The 20350-nt window shown below is 41.4% G+C and overlaps 1 protein-coding gene across 1 annotated transcript in view; it reads left to right on the plus strand.

The window, feature by feature from the left end:
* The window catches only part of cd276 (CD276 molecule), a 78774-nt gene that overhangs the window by 20661 nt on the left and 37763 nt on the right, over positions 1-20350 (plus strand). The window contains exons 3-4 of the mRNA XM_050045947.1: positions 288-638; positions 3086-3382. Of these exons, the coding sequence (XP_049901904.1) occupies positions 288-638; positions 3086-3382 (648 nt within the window). The remainder of the gene's footprint in view (positions 1-287; positions 639-3085; positions 3383-20350) is intronic.

Raw genomic sequence — 20350 nt, forward strand, 5'->3', positions numbered from 1 at the left:
CTAGACCCGGGCCAAATAGTATTTAATACTGTTTATTGTCTATTTTTAGACTACCTAGGTGGTGTAGTGAGATTGACACAGTGAAGACTGCAAATTCAAGATGATTGCAAGAAAGATTTTGGAAGTGTATTTATATATTTCTGCGACAGCTTACTTGACATTTTCTAACATACAGCAAAATGCACCGCTCTCTAGGAAGATAAAAACACAACAATTGTTTTATACAATTCAGGGATTTTTTTTTTTAGAATTGACATCCCTAATATGTCCCACCTCCTCTCTTATAGCTGTGATGGAAGTGCACGTCCCAGAGCAGCCAGTGGTGGCGCTGCATGGCATGGATGCCACACTCAACTGCTCCTTCACCCACGCCAGCCCCTTCAACTTGTCTGATCTGAGCGTCTTCTGGCAGCTGACCGACACCCAACGCAGTGTGCACGGGTATGGGGAGGGACGCGACAAGCTGGTGGACCAGGCTGAGCGCTTCGCCAACCGCACCAGTCTGTTCCCTACCCAGCTGGGCCTGGGCAACGCTTCGCTCCTGCTGAGCAGGGTCGTGGTGGCTGATGAAGGCAGCTATACCTGCTTTGTCAGGGTGCAGGACTACGGCAGCGCTGCTCTGCTGCTGCAGGTGGCCGGTGAGTCAAGCTGTGATGTCCATGACACGTGTAAAAACAGATGAACATACACATGGACACTTATGACCAATGGCATGCAGAAAGGAGATACACACATTCACAGAGAATATAGACACCCTTTGACATTACATCAGTTATATTGCTTAACATTTATAATTAGTATTCACTTAAATTATGTTGAATAATTAATAAATCATTTTAAAAAACAAAAATGTAACAAAACAGGCAACGTTAAAGGGGAACCACACCCATTTTACAAATTCATACATGTTATTTTAATGCTTTGAGACAGTACAAAAATTTTGTAAATATGAACAACTCTCCCAAATCCAAAAACTAGAATGCTAAAACTCACATTTCCAGTGTCATAGGGTGTAAAGTCTGGAACTGCTCCACTGACAATGAATTGAAAAGATGTTTAAGATGACACTGAGAGCACCCAGGAGAATGTTTTGAATATATGAGTACATTTTCTGTTTCAGAACTGAGATCACTGCAATACAATAAAACTAACTTTGGTGATAAAAAGAAAACAAACATTCTGAGGGTTCACATGGAGCAGCTCCAGACTTTATACTTGATGACATCACAAATTTGAGACTCACTTCTAAATGTATATTATTTTTTGATTAATTCCCTTTTATTTCAAAGGTGTACTTCAGCAATTTACTTAAGCACTTCCATAAGTTGATGTATTCACCAGAGACATATAAACATTTAAATCCAGATATGTTGAGGTTTAGTCTGTGGTAGGGGTAACGCCAGAAAAATGCCCTACATTTCCCATGATGCAACCTAATAGCATCTTTTGTTGGACTTCTCCTGCCTATTTTTAAAACGCCACACCCCACCTTTGTAAGGCAGACTGTCATCATCATCAGTGTTTTCAAAACTCCTTCGGAGCCAATTGTCTTTACACACACACACACACACACTCACACACACTCACACACATGCATGCACACACACACAGATTTATTGTCTTTAAGTGCAAGATAATTATAATTGTCAAGAACTAAACAAACCAAAAAATAAATGTTGTTCTAATGAAAATGTTCAATACAACCACTACATAATTAATAAGTGCTGTTCCATTGGCTAATGTTTGTGTCGTAGCTTCACTTTACACTTTGTAATGATTATATCAACAGTGTTTTGACCTCAGCACTTATTTACGCACAGCTACTAATAGTATGCAATGAAACGTGTTATACAGTTACCTATGAAGAAGGTGATTTATGATAATTTCCTCTCACCAGGCGTAAGCAGGTGATAAACAGTTTCCTCAGGGCTGCTCAGCAGTGTTTTTGGTCAATAAGCGCTGATTGCGGTCTGTCATGGTCAATATCTGCTGACTTTGATTATTAGCTGTTGTTACGGTCAATCAGCCATCACCAACATCTTCTCTGCTGTGTGACTACATCACCCGCCTTCACAGCTGAGAGCCTTTTATTTATTTATAATGATACTGTGTGCCTTTCCTTCCTTCTCCCATTTCTATATCTGTTGTGAGATTGTTCCTGTATTCTCTAAGGATGGATGTGCATTAGGCGGTGTTAATGAATAACATTTTTTTCTCTCCTGGCTGGGGAGAAGGGAAAACAATGTCTCCAACAGTGACAAATTGGTTCCATTTTATGCATTAGATTTATAGATGCTCTATTTTTAGCCAACATTTACAGTTAACATTGCCGACTTCCTTCATGCCGCGCCGGAAGAAAATGAAAGGAGCCCTCGATGGAAATCTGCCTGTCACTCAAATGGACAGCTGGGGAAGTTAGTGTGTACCACGCTAAATCTGTCTTTGTGTTGAGAGTCCACTTTTCAAAAAGCAGCTCAGGCAAACTTATTTCATCTCGCCCTCAGCTCCACCCCATTGTTTGCTGTGTGATGATTGGTTCTGGGAATACAGCAGCCTATTTCTCCGCCACCTCTATACTCATGTTTTAGCACAAGGGATTGAAGAAGCGTGATTTCAGCCAAGGCGGACGATTCACCCCTCACCTCTACCCCTCTATGCTCTTTTCCATGCTATAGGCTGAGTCGTCCCAAATTTCTGAACCTGCCAGTTTTCTCCTTGCCCTGCCCACCCCTGCCTCTGGCTTGCATTCCCATTCTGGGAGTGGCTCAGTGCTTTGGGTCTCTAGAGAGAGCTGCGTTAGAGTGCAGGGATGCAGCATCAGGATGTGCCACAGATGCTGCCTGTGTCTGTGGGATCTTAAGCACTGTGTTATGCTAAGCTCCCTAAATATAATTAAGAATTTAATGGGAATCATGTCAAACAGTTCCCAGGGTGACTCTCACTGCAGAGAATCTACCTAAATTCAGTATGTGTCTGCTGCGCCCTTATCCCCTCTCCATCCTCACCCACCCTTACCCACCCAATACCAATCCACCTCCCCTTAACCCTTCACTCGTTCTGTTTCTGTGTACTCTTGCCTTTTCAGCCCCCTACTCCAAGCCTGTAGTAACGTTGGAGTCTGAATCCAACCTACGACCAGGTGATGAGGTGGCCCTGACTTGTGTGGCCTATGGCGGTTATCCCGAAGCTGGTGTGATATGGCAGGATGGTGGCGGTCGCAACCTGACGGACAATATCACCACTTCATTGGTGGCCAATGAGGAAGGGCTGTTCACTATCACCAGCGTGCTGACAGTTGTCCTGGAGCCCAATAGCACCTACAGCTGCGGACTGATCAACCCACTACTGGGCGAGGAGGGCTACGCCTTTGTCACGATCACAGGTGGGTCTTCATCTCTCTTTCTCCATAAACAGCTTCTCTGTCTTTCAGTCAGTGTTGTCAGCTCCATTCTGGTGCTAAGCAAACAAGCTAATATTCTCTTGCTTCCTGCGGTGTTTGAATGTTACCAGCTCAGACTAATCTTGTTTTCAGTCATGCATAAGCAGAGTTTCTTATTAAAGTCTGGTATGCTTTTGCGAATCAATCCATCAGTCAAATTTTATGCTGTGGAGACTCAGCTTTTTTTTCTTTGTCTTTCCGAGCCTCTCTGTTTCCTGCTAAGAGTAACAGTTCAGCTCCGATGAAATGAATAAGAAATAATGAAATGTCCAATTATGGTTCAATAAGCATAACCCATCAGTTCTTGTGCATCGTTAGATTACATCAGTGGGTGATCATTTCCCTAAGAATAATCAAATAGCTATTCATCACATATTTCAAAAGGCAATACGGTAATAAGAGTTTGTGCTGGACGGAGTGATTGGTCTTCTCACAACTGTCTGTAGGAAATGTTCGCTAACCACAAAGTAGATTGATATGTTTGCCTTCCTCTGATTGTTTGATGTAATCTTGAGCCTGTTGTGTGACACCACCTATGTGATAGGTCTAATGGTCTCCTCAACCCGCCCACCATCACCACCCACCGCCCATGTCCCTGTGGCCCTGCTGTTGTACTCTATGTGTTAAGTGCAAGGAGAGTGCCGTGTAAGGTGGGCCAAGGCTGGGTCTCTAATGGGAGCAGCACTGTGTGAAATGGCTCATAAATAAGTAGAGGTGGCCTGAGCCTGCTCTCTGGGCTGGAGCTGGTGCTGGAGCTCGGGCTGTTGAGGCGGAGGTCGAGGCAGAGGTCAGGGAGTGCTGCTCCACTGGGCTGGGAAATGACTGTGCTGTCTGGAAACAGGATGGCCGATTGGCAGGGCAGGCTTGCTGGACGGCTGAGGGAGGGTGGCCTTTCTAACAGTTTGGTTGGCCTCTTTCAAAACAGCACAGATAACCAGTCAGAGGGACCACTGGGGGAGTGGAAAGGTATTAAACACATGGCGAGAATGAAATATGACTGTAAAGTAAGAGTGTGGTAAAATAGTCTGTGGCTGCTATTACCCTTTGACCTTTCTCCAGGTTTGGTTGAAATAGATATGATCGTTTTATTACCATTGATGTCAGTTTTTTTCACCCAAGATAAGTTTGAAGAGATGAGGTACAAGGAGACTGAAACAAAGACAAAGTCATTTGGAAACTACAGTGATTTCAAAGTAGGGAATGGAGAGGATGTTTACCATGCTAGACTGCGCAGAAAATCAGTGGAGGTGTATAAATGTTTTAATTGATAGGACTGCAGACAAGAAAGAACAAAAGGACAGGAGTGAATTGGGATCCTCAGCAACAAGGGTCATGAGATTATCAGAATATGTTCTTCAGAAAATGTTTTAGCAATGTCAAAAGCACACCTGGAAACTACTATTCCTCATGATTCTGAGCTGGCTGTCGAAGGATATACTGTAGATTATATAGATTACAACAGATGTTTACAAGTATGATGGCAAAATTGCATTTCAAGTTCTGCAGAAAGATATTATGAGTACTGACATTGAGCTGATATGGCTTCAGATTCACCTTCCGTACTGTAAGCCTTTAGTTAGTTGTAAAGGCCACCCTGTTCTAACGTGAAGTTTTGGAAATTAATATATGAAACTCTAGATTTAATGACAGATGAAATTAAGGATATCTTTCTTATTGGTGACCAGAATATTAATTCATTTCTACACAGTGTCCTGTGTTCACAGGCAGTGGAACAGAGTGATTATAATATCATTGTTTTAACAAGAAATGCCCAAGTCTAGAGTTAGAATGTTTCTTGGTTTCCTCTGCTCTATTCATTCAGGATCCCATTTTCAAACCGAAAAGGTGAACAAGATGAAATCAGTTAGCTTCATTAGCCCCTCTCCTCCCCCTCAGACCTCCGTCTGCAGGTCGATAATGTCCTGCCACACCAGAGGGATGGAAAATTATTATACATTTCTTTGAAAAATGTCATGGAGAAATTACCAAAGTTAGTGGATGAGCATGCTCCACTTAGAAAAAAGATTTGTAAAGTACCGTAGTGCAACATGGATTGATGATAAGTTGAGATCTTTAATGCCTCAAGAATTTAAGCAGTCAATTTGTGAAAGCTAATGGTGACCCGGATTAAGAATAAAGTCACGTTAATGTCTGCAAGCTGAGAGTGTGCTCTGTGCTGGTGACATTTGAATTAAGACTTGTTATTATGTTATTATTACTACATTTTTGATAAATTCCATTCATTCACTCATTGCAATAGGGGACACTTGCACAAAATTGGGACCTATGCACTCATTCAACTCATAGACTGTATATGAAGATGAACAATGCAACTCCACTTCCTTCCTTCCAAAAATGAAGCCAAAATATTCACAATGCGGGCACTGCCATCTTGCGCTGGTGACATAATTTGAACCATAGTCTGTGCAGTAGCAATTGGAAAGTGGAGCTGCAGTATCAAGTTCCCACCCATACACCTGTCCGAAACCAATCGCAAGCAGTACCATTGGTTGCGAGCATACCGATTGACACACACAGCTGTCAACCATGATGTCACACACCCCTTTTATAGCACCAAATAACTAACTAAAACCAAACTAATCAGAAAAATGAACACTTGAACAAACATCATTGTGATAAGAACTACCTAAAATGACAGAAATCATGTTTGGGAAAAATGTATTCTATGTGTACTTTGTGAGTTTTTAGTTTGGCACATGTCCCATTTGCTAACATGGATGGGGCGGGGCTTATGACTTGCACTGCAGCAGGCCATCAGGGAATGAACAAGATGTTTTGGTTTCCCTTTTTAGGGAGCTGCTTTTCATCCATCTTTTTATATAGCCATTGATTGAACATACCAAATTCAAAGGAGATGGATTCTGGACAGAGCTACAATAATTATTTGATTACTCAGTTTGTCAAATGACAGTAAATAAAGTCTTTTTTCAGCATATAGGTGGAACATTTAAGCTCTGTCTCCTATAAATTACATTCATATACAACTCATTTGAAACCGCAAGTTTGAAGAGAGTGAATTACGTTTTCTGTTAACATAATGAGTAAATGTTGCTAATTAATGTACCTGGCATATAACAGAAACACTGATACTAAAAATATCTGCAAAATGTTCACTGACAACATATTTTATTTTTTAACCACCAGATTTGGCAATCTTACAATACACTGTCCCCTCATATCGACTACAGCATATTTTGTATCATTTTCTTTATTGATAAATAATAGAAATCCCAATCTTTCCCTCACCTTAACCAAAATGCTTTTGTTGCCTACATCTAACCACAGACAGGAGTCTGGATGTGAACCCGGGGCTTTGGTGCCACAGTCCTGCCCTTTGTTTGGCCACCATCCACTCAGAGCCCAGTAACTTCCAAATGGATTCACAGACTTGCCCCAGACTTAGTGTAGAGATTGGACATTAGCCAATGAACAGCTGATTAACTGTTAATGCAAATTGGCAAAAAGGGGCAACGTGTGGATGCAAATGTGTATGTGCGCTTTTTCTTTTTTTTTGTCATACATAATGGTCAACTGAATATCTTTGAATTTTGAACAGCTGGCCAGAAAAAACTAGACATTTGAAGATGTCACCTTGAATGGTGACGGCCATTTTTCACTGTATGTTGGCAATTTATAGACAATCACAAAAGAAGCAGATCAGTCGATAATGAAAGTAAGTGCTAGTTGCAGCCCTAATACTGGAAGGATCAAATTCAATATTAGAGCAGTTGATACAGGCTTTGATTTTCATTTCCTTTAATCAGAGTGTCATGGTCCTGCTGTTCCCCTAACTTAAAAAAATAAAGGAATCCATCTGAACAGATTCAGTAAAAGAAAGTGCCCAAGAGCAAAATGGACTGAAAAAGAAAGGTCCGGCCAAAAAGCAATGGAGTTATTGAAGTGTGATGAAGTAAAGATTGAAAGAGGGATGGCAAAGAAGCAAATCCACAAATAAACTGGGGAAAACCCTTACAACAGTGGCGAGCATGGTTTTCAGCAGTTGGGTGTACATGAATAAGAGCAATTTCTCTGTGTAGGAGCGTCAGCACAGCTTGATGGTGGCACAAGTTGTTAGTAAACACACAGAAGATTTACAGTATTTTGTGTGCGGCGATACAAGGGGGCTTGTTTGAAATGAAAATGTATTTTCATTTGTTTACAACAGCTGGTGTGTGCTTAACAGCTTCTGTAATTAATTTTGACCCGGCAGAACTCTTCCACTGGAGCAGCAGAGTGTGGAGCGTGCCGAACTTGAGTTGATATAGGGAACACGCTTACTGTATACATTTACAAACACAGCACAGCATACTTAGGAAGTGGAGAATCCTATTATAAGAATGGGTGAAATCTTCTTAAAACTCTAAATGGCCTATGAGAATGAAAAAAATACAGCAAGAAATGAGAGAGTGAGAAAGAAAGGGAGGTGGGGGGTTGGGAGAGTGAACAAGCATGTTAAAATTTCACACTCTCCCCAATCTCTGATTGAAAAATTGCAATAGTAATACAAATCTCCCCCAGGCAGAACAGGAGTTTGACAAGGTTAATTTTGAGAAAATGAACCCTTTACCCACACTGAGCACAGCACTATGTGGGCTGGCATGAGCTGCTCTTTGAGAGGCTGTGTTAAGTCATCCACATTATTCTAACCTATTTTATAGTCACCCTCAATTTAACTATCTCACCAGAAGCATCCAGACCGTCGATAACATATGCACACTCCACATGCACACTAGCATCAGGCATCTCAGAGGTGGTTATTTTTGTAAACACGCCCTGTGGAGTGCTGGTCAGTCTTTAAGCCGGGCTCTGGAATAGGCAGTGTGTTTTTGTGTTGCTGGGATATTGATAGATTTTTGCAGAGTGCAGCAAGGCTTAGTTGCGGGGAGGCCCATAGGAACAGCTGGTATTAATGAACAGTCGAATGATGGAAAGGAGCAGCTTCAGTCCTCAAATGAACCGTGGCCTGTCTGCTTGCCCTGCCAGCATGCTTGTATACCAACCCCCTCCTGCTCCTCTTCTGCCTCCTCCACCTGTCTCGATGGCTTGCATTGTCTCATCACCCAGCCTATTCTGACCACTTTGTTCTCCTCCAAAAAAAAAAGAAAAAAGAATAATGTTTTGGGAGTTTTGGGGGATCAACAGTCTATATCCTATCATTCTTTTACTGATCCTTTTCTGAATGTGGAGCTTTAGCTGTGTATCCCATCTACTGGAGCTGTGTGATTGCTGCAGTGTGTTGTCTGATGGCTGGGTTTCAGGGCCTGTCACTGAACACCCCCTCCAGCACCACCCCCACTCCGTCTGCTTGCTCTCTCAATGAGGATGGCGCCATTTCCCCGGCATCACTCTGCTGGCACAGCATTTACAGTGAACAGTGTGCGGATGGAGATATATAGAGTGGGGAAAGGAAGGAGACAGAGAGATGAGGCAGGGAGATAGAGAGAGGGAGCTAGGGAGACAGGGTTAGGAGGGGTGAGAAGTGGATGACAGAAAGCAAGATGGAGACGAAAACGTTTGCTGAGCTCAGAGTTGTGGCACTATGGCCTGACAGGCAGGAGATGGACTCACTGAAGGGGAGGGAGATCACCCCACATGGTGTGGAAGGCTTTTTGCTGAATTTTACTATCTAGCTGGCATTCTCTGGCTTTCACTTGGCAACGCAGTGGCTCAGCGGTTAGCACTGTTGCTTCACAGAAAGAGGATCCCAGATTTCCTTCCCAGTCCTGTCTGTGCGGTGTTGGCTTGCTCTCCCCATGTTAGTGTGGGTTTTCCTCCATCCCTTGGTTTCCTCACACTTTCAAATTTCCTTTAGTTTATAATCCTTATAGTAAGTTATTCTGTATTTTGTTGCCCTGAAGATAAAATGTTAGACTTTTGAGACAGCAAAACATAGTGCATGGAAATTACATTTCAGAACAGAGATGCAGAGAGGCCCCCACAAACATAAATCATTGATTTCCAAATAAATGAATATTTGGTGTTAGTTTTGGCATTTGAAATAAAAAATCTGGCCTGGGGGTGTTCCTGTTGGCCTGGCGGTTCACCAGGCCTGTGAGGGGAAATACTGCTGAGCAAACACTTTTCAAAAGGAACATGTCACAACAGGCTATACAACTGAAAAGCACCCCTTATGCCATGAAATTAAAAATACCAAAATACATAGAATATTATAAAACTTGTACACTAGGGGGAATGTAGGGCTGTCCCCTGAAAGTCGATGATTCGAATCATCAGACCCAGGGTGAGTCTGAGTGAGGAGGAGGCAGCTGCCCAGAGGAAGTGAGGCGCTGTCCAGTCAGGCTTCCAGATAACGTTATAATCTGCCTTCTGCTTATAAGTGGTGAATTTACAGCTCACAGCAACTTAATAAAATACTCTCTCTGGCTTTTAGTGTCGGCAAAAAATGTTGCACGTGAACAATTAACTAGCTTGTTTACTGTATTACAGTATGTGAACGTCGCTGTCACCCCGAATATCCCAATAAACCCTGATCAAACTCTCAACCTCTATATAGAGAAAAGGGAAAGAATGGTCAAATATTCATATTGGATATCCAAGTCTGATCTGACTGGCATAATTCTGAGTTTGGTACAGCCCTAGAGGAGTGTTTCAATTAGTTCCATCTTGGCTACATTTAAACATTAAAAGCACTCAAACATGGTGATCCACACATCTGGGTGATGCTGTCCATTCACATCCCCTACTTCAGTAGAGTAACGCTGACAGACCGCCCATGTCTTTTACACAATTCTCTTTTTATTGCTGTTGTAGCTTCCCAGGAAGCCGCAGGCAGGTCTCCCAGGTTTGACGTTTCATTCACGGTCGCCATAGTGTGTCTGACACACATGCCAGTCTTCTAGTTATGCCTCAGCATGAGCTGCTAACAGCATACCACGTACGTTTCTGGGCAGAATGGTGCTTGTGAACTTAAGTTCAACATTACATGCATCAGTCTGCATACTGTGCACCCCAGGGTTATCCAAACTTCTTTAAATGGGGGCCAGAATAGGTATTATGAAAAAACCTGGGGTTCAGCTGTGTTTTGCATTATAAGGCTTATTAAAGAAATCACATGAAATTAGACAAACAACTGTTTGATCTTCCATTGAAAAAGTGTATAACTTTCCATTGCTCCGAAAGGTGGTGGACCACTGTCGACTTTATATGCGTCTGTCTTCATTTGTTTGCTAACTTATCTTCTCTTTATGAAAACACACTAGTTCTGCCTGCATAGTTCGGTGTATGTCTAAAAACTGTATGATAGTCCTGCCATTGTGAGGTGAACAGAAAAAAATGCAAAATGATCTTGCTTAATTAACCAGTAGGTTATATTTTGATAGACAAGCCTCTGGCCTCTATTGGCCCCCGGGCTGGACTTTGGACATGCTTGGTGTACTCTTTAGCCCCATTTCCACCAAGCAGTTTGGTATGGTACAGTTCGGTACGCTTTTTTCCGTTTCCGCTGTAAAAAGATGTGGATGGTACCAATGGAACCGTTCGGTACCATCCCAATTTTTGGTCACCCCTCTGTTGGGGTACCTAGCACACAAATCTGGTACTAAAAGGTGGAGCTGTTAACACTGCATTCCGTTGATTGGTCAATAGCAGACGGTCACTCTGCTCAGGGCCGAGTTGTGGCTGGTTTTGAGGCTTATATAACCACTGTTCATACCGTGAAGAGTTTTTTTAGTAAACTATAAAATGAAAGGATATTTTGCTGCCTCTTGCAGCAGCTGTATTCGGAGAAAAAAAATAATTTAATTCGCTGGGCCGACTAACGACGACTTTTAAGACGGAAAGTTAGCTTGTAATGTTACTCAATGTATGAAATGACAGCATGAAGCCATCAGCACACCTTAGATTTTACTGTGACAACTTTGACCATTATTTTAGTTTTTATATGACATACACTCTTAGCAATGAGTGGATTTTCGAGTTTTTATTTATATTAGTTTTGACCAGGACAGCATATATTCTAATCCTCATGGAGCGCCCTTCCTGTGGGCACTGGCAACACTAAACACCTGAGCTTGCCTTTGAAGGACTGCATGCACAAACCTGCTATTTTTAAATATCCCATGGAGAGAGACTTTCACTGTAGCCTGTTTTAGTTTGTTCTGAAAATGTTGGCGTGCAGCCTCGTTCTGTGGGCGATAAACGAGGTGCAGACTTCCATTTGTGTCACCGGTAATGAGGAAATACAGTGAGTGCTTGACGGAGCAGTAATTGACAACAACCCCGCCCACATTTAAGGGTACTGTTTGCAGTGGAAACGCTAGAGTCTAGGTACCATGTCTGAAGGGTTACTTTTGGTTCCAAAGGTACCATACTGAAAGTGTTTGGTGGAAACGGGGCTTTTGTGCAGCTGATGGTTCAGTATAAATACAGGAACCGTTACAGCCCTATGGAATTCATGTGGTTACTGAGAATTACTCTTTTCCCCCATTTCTTCAAGACCACTGTCTAGCATTTCCTCAGTTTCCTGTCAGATCCTTCTACTTTCCTCCAGAGAGTCTTTTCTAAGGTGACTTATTCTACTCCAGGTACAGAACTGTTTTTGTGGGGCACATTTCCCCAAGGAGACTGTTTGTTACTGCGTTATTGTGAAGCACGTGCATTATAAAGCAACCTTCATTGGGTAAATCAAGGTTAAAAAACATCTTTAATTGCTATATAAACATTGACCTTTGCTGTGAAGATGGAATCAAACACTAGTGCTAATGGTAGGTGGTCTGCATGAGAGCGCTCAGCTATTCATTACACTTAGAAATTTTTCCTCTCTTCCTCTCCTTCAGCTTGCTTTCTTACCCCTTTTTTCTTTACTGTTATGTCTTCAAAGCTTCATATAGACACCATATTGCCGTCTAAATGTCTACCTGGCATGCTTACTCCTGCCATTAAATACCAATTCATCTATTTATTTCTAAGAAGTTCTACAATGAGTGTTTTCTCTGAATATAGTCATATACATTTCTCTTTTCCTCAGAATATCTGAAATATATAGCTTGGCAGTTTGAAAGCACTGTTGTGTTTCAAATTGGAGTATAAGCATTGCTGTGCTAGCATTGCCAAAGGGCCAAACAGCAAAATGCAGTGATCCACTAGTTCAAAGGTTCCCTCATTAGAGCAACTGTTGGGGTGAAATTGCAGTAATTGCAGTTATTCATGAACTATTTTACAAGCATGTTTGTGCTTTTGTCTGGTAGGACCTCCTATCAAACGCTCTGTCAATCAACTTCTGTGGTAATACGTTGCCCGATATCATGTTTTTCCTTCCAGCTTCTTTAACAAACCACTGTGCTAGTACTTGTTCTCTATTGAACAAGGTCTAATTTAAATGCAATTAACAGAGCCTTCGGAGAAGCAGAAAACAGCAGTATAAATGAATCTGTTGTCAGTAGAGCAGCAAGCAGGCAACTTTCCCGACGGAGCACTGTATTAATTAGTGTCCAGTGCACAAACAGGCCCTCTTTCTCTTGCTGAATGCGTGCTCTGTCTTATCAGGAACCCAGCCAGGGAAAACAACCGAATAGACAGATGAAGTAATGTAGGCAATCTAAAATAAATTCAGGTAGGCAGCAATGGCACCATTGTAAGCACATTAATTCCTATCAGGATTATTAACTCGGGCCACTTGCCGCTGTCAGTGCTCTAAGACGTTTGAACATTCTCTTCTGGGCCTTCAGTATAGGAAATTTTTATCCCTGTATTATGGCCCGGGCAATGTTATTTGTCATGCTCCCAGTCTTACTGTTAGCGACTCTGAGGGATTGTTGGGCTGGATTCAGTTGTGGGCACTTTCTGGTGTACAATGCTCTTTTAGAACGGCACAATCAGAAAGATAAAATGAGCTTCTCTCTTTTGTGCTGGGATTTATTTTCCCTTTATTCTAGTTCCCTCCCTGCCATCTTGACTTTTGAGCATCAAAGCTTTTTTCGCACTGGTTGGGTGTCAAAATGCTTTTCTTTGGCACAATTAAAAGTCATAGTGATGCAGAATTTCTTCCTGCATGATGATATTTTAATCTTTTTGTTTGGCATTTGCTCTGTAAGAAAAGGTCAGCAGTCTCTGTATGTGTGTTTACGAATAGTGCAGCAAGTGTTGTTTTTTCACATGCATATACCTTGAATGTATTCTTGTCTTCTGCATGTTAACATGCATGTGATCAAAAACAGGCTCTATCTTAGCCAAGACCATCATGTCATGGGAGCCTGATCCTCCCCACTGCCACCCTCTCACAAACAGCAGCCTGACATCTTTATGTCCGTCCCCAGAAATGTGTCTCTCTCTGTCCTCCCTCACTTTCCTTTTCAGGACACTGTATTTATGACGGCAGTAAACGCACAAAAGCCCTCTTTTGTTATTGATCGGGTTCATTTTGATTTGGACTCACAGCAAGGACTATCATTGGGACCGGTGGGGCCCTGCAGTGTACATTTCACACAGCTCCCGCTAAATCCTGTAAGAGGGATTGGTTTCGGGAGGTCTGGCATCAGTCTTGGCTTCACGATATGAAATCATATTAGTTTCAGCTTTTCAGAGTCACTGGGAGAATAGCCACCAACAAACGGCTGGGCACACCTTCAAAGTTTGCTTATTTAGTTATTCAGCCCGTTTATTTGATGTTTAAACTCTGCACCTGATAACACCATGAATTATTGTCCTGCAAAAGGATGTTTGCAACCTCAGTAAATTGCTTTGTTCTGTGCATGCAAACAGTCCAAATTAGTGGCTGGCTACACACAAAGAGCATTGTCTAGTGATATAATGTGTTTTCAATTAGGAGGCGTTGAGAGATTTAGCTTATTCTCAGGATAGGTAGCTCTTTTCTTCGATAGCTCTAGAGACCAGTAATTGATTACCAAGTGTGAAATGGAAGTTAAGAACGGACTGAGTGTGGCTGTGTCCCAGAGGAGAGGAGTTTCGAGCAGGCGTAGTGCTCGAGTCGCTCATCTCCCCCTGTACTGACAGCTTGACTCGAAAATACGTAAGCATCCACTGACTCACTGTGTGATAAGAAACGCACCTATTACAGAGCCCTTTATTTCAACCCCAGTGTCAAATATCACAGTAATGACCGTGATTAAGCCATGCTGCGGTCGTGCTCCTTATGATACCAGTTTGAATGGACAGCAGCTCGCGATGACTCACATCCCCTTCAGGTTGCATTAATATCTTCCCGCTGGCTCGGACTCTGTAACCACGCCTGTCTCCCCAGAGCCTGACAACTTGCAGCTCATTACAGACAAACTGTCCACGAGGAAACAAACTCGCTCCTCTTACCTTATTAATATTGTCAACTGTGTTTAATTTCATCACTTGCCCTGCTTCGTGTGTGTTGCCGCAGTAAGTGCAACTCTATGTCAGCGGCAGAGACAGCTCAGTGACCCACACCGCAAGACTCTGTCATATCTATAATGTATCTGTCTCGATGCTTTCAGCCACTTACTCTACCAGATGAAGAGTGATGCCATTTGTAATGTCGGGTCGTTTTCCTGATGTGGTTGTTAGAGGGGTTAAGCAATCCAAACAGGGTTACACTGCTCAGAGTGTCTCAGAGTACTATGGCTGTGTTGCAGAACCAAGAAATTTAGTTCAACCAAGCTGAGGGCTGATGGGTGGAAAGGGAGTAGAAATTGGACCAATTGAACAGGCTTGCTGATACATTAAATACGATTTAAAGGAATATTTGGGGAAATGTTTATTCACTGTGTGGTGGAAATTAAATGAGAAGATAGATTACACTCTCATGTCTGTGTATTTATTATTATTATTGAGCGAGACCCAGCAGGTGGTTAGCTTAGCTTAGCACAAAGACTAGAAACGGGGAAACAGCTAGCCTAGCTTTGCCCAAAGGTAACTTTAATAACTTTAAATAACTAAATTGGCCTACCAGCATAGAATATAACGTCTTAATCAGTGAGCTTTAGAAGTGCTGTGAGGCAGACTTTGTCAGAGCCAGCCTAACTGTTTCCCTGTGTTTCTAGTCTTTGTGCTAAGCTAAGCTAAATGGCTCAGCCAGCTAACCAGTTTTAGTTTGATCAGACAGATCATCAGTGCTGTCGATACTCTCATCTAACTCAACGAAAAAGCAAAGAATTTCCATGTCCCAAAATGTCACAAATTCAGTAAATAAGACACGTGTATTACACATCTTTGCACTATTAACTTTTAAAAAAGAAGGTCTAATTTTTTAATGATAGAGGCTTTCTCCTTTGGTACCCCACATATTGAATGTGTTGTTGCAGGTTGTGTACCTGTTAAGTGACACACTAGGCACACAGACTGATGTCCTTCAATATGTCACTGTATCTCGGTAAAGCCACGTGACAAAAAGTGATGACATTGTGGGCGCTATGATGTAACTGGTTATAGTTTTGAAATATGTGCTGCTTCAGCAGAGTGATGACTTACATCCAGAGATGAAAGTAAGCGTGTCCTGTTTTGTATTGTGTACCACGAAAAGAATTAGTGCCGGTACTCCAAAGCAGGAAAAGAAGCTGTCAAGGTTACAGAGTAAAATAGGATTCAAGTTGTAATCCTGTACATTGTAAATCTGCCATTGATTTACAAGAATGTCTTAAATAATGTTTCTCCCTGTATTTTCTTGTTATTTATCAAACGTTTTAAAGCAAGGGGCAGACAGCTTCAAAGACTGCAGGAGTGTGCATCATAATGGTGTCAAAATATGATAAAAAAAAAAAAGGGAGGAAAAGAGGGCAAACTCCTTTTTACAGTTGCTTCAAGGTCTCCTTGTCATTTCGGCTCAGCGGGGGCTTTAGAGGTCTATTGTGTAACTAAAAAATGAACAATACAGAGTGTCAGGAAATAATTGCTGGTAGAAATAATGATCACCCATTCTGTAGTATGTGTGCTATTAAGCTGGGTTGTTGGACTTATTAGCCAACACATAGTAAATGTGACTTGCATAATAGCTTCTCAGTGATTTGAAGTAGTTTGGACAGTGAAATAGGGAATATCCAGTAAAGTAGAAAGCTCATCATAACAGTCTGTTGGTTACCTGTTATTATACTGTAATCAAACCCTGCACCAACAATAGAGGCCTTTTTATAACCGCAGCCCTGTTTGAAAAGTTGTGAGTGTGATCTCCCACTCATCCACTGTGCTGTTGGAGGAAAATTGTCTCAAAGTCATGGCCCAAGTGAAAGAGTCAGTTTTGTTTGTATTTACCCAGAAAATGCTTGCTTAGCATGCATGCTGTTTATATCTGTGGCCTGGATCGCACTCTCACACCTGGGAACAACCAACAAACTTGTTCTGCCAGTCATTGAGCAGCACCACAGGAGAGATTTAGGGGTTAATGCCTCGCTCAAGGACAACTAAACAGTAGCCTGCAGCCTTGCAAATTGTTTTCTGCCATGTAAACTTTCAAAAACACAGAAATGTATCTTATTTTCTCATTGGTTTTACTGTTTTTTGCCTCTTTCTCTCTCTTCCTCTCTTCTATTCCTTTATGCCTTTTTTGTCTGTATTTTATTCAAGGCTAGCAGCGTTTATGATTTATTTGTTGACATATTGATTATCATAAGATGCTTAAAAGTTGATCACTGTCAGGTTTAATCTTTTGTTTGTTCTCTCCCTTACACTTTATCACAACCAGCTAACATTGCTCTAAGCCCACAGTGTAAATATCTTATGGTGAATGAGAGAATAAACGTCCTTATTTGTGCATTAGCTAGCCTTGTTTTAGTCATAATGTATTAGTTTTGTGGAAAGTGCTACCCTTGTGGGACATTGGTATGAACATATTGTCCCTGACTCCTTTTGCAGCCAGCGGCTGAGCATTTTCTCAGGCTAAATGACTTAGCTACACACAAGTTGTGAGACTGTGATTAGCTATATTCCACTGAGAGAGAGATTTACAGAGTCATTTTTTCAGTCTGTCCAAGATATCATATTTTAAAAGTGCTGGAAGGAGACAAAGTATATTTAAGCAATAAGCCATGAGAAGCTGTACTTGACAGTGATTTTGGAACAGCTTAGAGGCATTGTTAGGGACTCTTCTAAAAGAACTGTCAAAGCAGCGCTCCGAGTAGGTTTTTGCTTTTGTAAAATGACTGCAATAAAAGGAGAATTTAAATGTGCCATAAATGTTACATTTTAATGTAATTCTGTAATAAATAATGATACTCTTACCAGTAAGAGTGGTGATTTGGGGTTACAAGATATTTCACAAGAACTCCAAACACACTGATTCAAAAGTGAGGGAAAAAAAATGGTCTATGATTTAAGCTCAATAAATGACTGGATTTTCCAAGAGGAGCCACATGTATTGATCCAGCTGAGGTCGTAATGGACATTGGAAAGATGTTTTAGGTTTAAAAGCCTAAGATCTTTGAAATGTTTCTTTTTGATCATTTTATATCAAAATGGATCGCAGTGCCAGCTTCTAGATTGTAGTCATTTATTTAAGCTAGCAATAGGGTAATGTAACAATGACAATGTGAGACAAAGCTATGGTAAGTCCTTCCAGCTAGATATGTGATAACAGTACTAATTAGACTGTGAAAGTTGAAATTAAATATAATAAAAGGGATTATACATTGCAGTGGTATGGTGTGAACCATGTTTGTGGTTTCAGATCTTGCTTTTTGTAAGCTAGGCATTCTCTTAGATGTTTTCTCCCACCAACATGCATACCACTTTCTTCAAAATGCTCTTAATAAATTCAACACTGTTTCTTTGAGCAGAAAAGTGATGATAGAGAAAGAGTCTGAAGCCTCTTGCTGGTAACTGAGAAATGTCTTCAGATACAACACTGTATCCCTGCTAGCACCAAGAATGTTAGCTGATTTATACTTGTGTGTGGGCTCTACATAGAACCTGCCCCGTAGCCTGCACAAGTGGCCTATGCCGTTGTGAGTATTCACATTTGTAAGATGGGCGAATTCACGTTTCCCAGGATAGCAAAGGCATGACCTGCCCTACTCATCCTCTGCTTGTCTAGTACTTGTTGTCGTTGTTTTGGTTAGGTTTAGGTAAGAGGAGTGAGATTGGTTGGGGTTGGGGTTGGGGTATGAATGTCAGGGTAAGCCAATCAGAGACATAGCAAGGCAGAGCAGCGTGGGTCATGCCTTCGCTATCCCAGGAAACACAGATTTGCGTGCGTTGATGTGTCTGTGTCACTCTGCAATTCCAAAACACCAGTTGGTGGGATTTCTATGTCACTGTGTTGAGTTTCTGTGAAGTGCAGAAAAATGTTATCTATTCAACTAACACAACTAAAACGCACATAAACCATGGCTGTATAGCAGCAATATTCAACAAGTAAAAAATGTGGCTCCATTTTAACTCCCAAGGTTCACAGACAAAACAATTGTTTGTCATTTCTCTACAATCACAGCATGCTAATGTTATTAGCGTAAGCCTACGACATTTTACATTCCTTGAATTAGCTTGGCAGCTAACAGAGTTTTCCTCTACTCATATGAAGCCGTGAACAACTGTAATATTTGACAAGGGTAACGTTACAAAATTCGGCTGCTTTGTAACAAACAAAGGTTCATGGAAAAAAACAGTTGTCTCTTGCTAGATACGTTTACTCCACATATACAACATGCTAACATTAGCAAAAGCCTATGACAATTCCCACTGCATAAATTATAGTGGCTAGCAGACTTTACTCATATGAAGCTAGGATAAATGGCACATATGACTTAAAATGCTATTTTGTGGGGGCTTTATTGTCTTCACAATTTATCGTTTCTTGTCTATGAAATAAAAGTAAATAAAAGCTGAGGTAAATGGTTTTCAGTTTATAAAAATAAACAGGAGGTCTGCATCACCGCAATGTGTATATTTTTGAGGAGGTGTATGTCAGGCCATGGCGTAGGATACTTGTTCACGCTGTGGATTCAATGCAGAAGTGTAGGGGTGTTATTGAATAGCTAAATCTGACATCTGATCACCCTGAAGGCAACAGCTGTGTGGTTTCAACAGTGTTTGTATTTATTTGCATTCAGACTAAGCAAATTATAGTGCAATTATGTGAAGAGGTTTGATCTAGAGATGAACGGCTAACAGGAGCAAGCTGACCTGTTCCAAACTCTGAGCTCGGCCTAGCTCGAGTGCTTTGAGAATATTCATCTGTCTCTCCAGTAACCACCAAAGACTGCAGCAGAGGAAAATGAGAAATGCTGTTTTATAATGAGAGCCCTAGGCAAAGACATACAGAGACATGTCTTTTAAAAAAATCTGTCATTATATATTCTCCTAGTAATACTGCAGAGGGAGAGGCATACTAAGAACTTGCGCTCTTTGAAGAGGTCCAGGCATTTCTTTAATGTTTTGGTAAGAAGTTGCATTGCCTTGTGATATAGGGTTAATCTTATATCCTGTCATTTTGTATTCAGACGTTATCATGTAAGCAGCAACTGTTCCTGTGGATTTGAACAATGGCTTTGTTTCCTCATAAACAAACACTGATATTTTAAATCAGACAGAATCACCAATGGCTGTAAAAAGTTTTGCTACAGATAAGGCAATTTTATAACTAAAGCACTCTAGAAACAAGGACCTAGTGTTGATGCTGTTTTGCTGCCCCATTACAGATTCACAGCAATCTAAAGAGACAAAAAACAAATACGAAAGACGATTACAAAAGCTAGTGCAACTGCAGGGTGTTTTCCTAACTTAAATGAACACTTGAATGGATGGTTCAATAAGTGTCATGTTAAAGTTCATATCCTGGGCGATGTTGCTCACCCACTTTGCACTATACTGATGTAACACAGGAGTTGTTTCAGCAATAGGTGTGCACTTCACAGACTGTCTGCAGAGAGTTTCAGGCTGCAGTTTGTTCTTGGTGCAGTGATTCAATGGAATGAGCACAATGTTTTGGCTCATCCACTATGTTAGAGGCTCGTAGTG

Source organism: Epinephelus moara, chromosome 1, assembly GCF_006386435.1.
Source record: "Epinephelus moara isolate mb chromosome 1, YSFRI_EMoa_1.0, whole genome shotgun sequence".
Lineage (NCBI taxonomy): Eukaryota > Metazoa > Chordata > Actinopteri > Perciformes > Serranidae > Epinephelus > Epinephelus moara.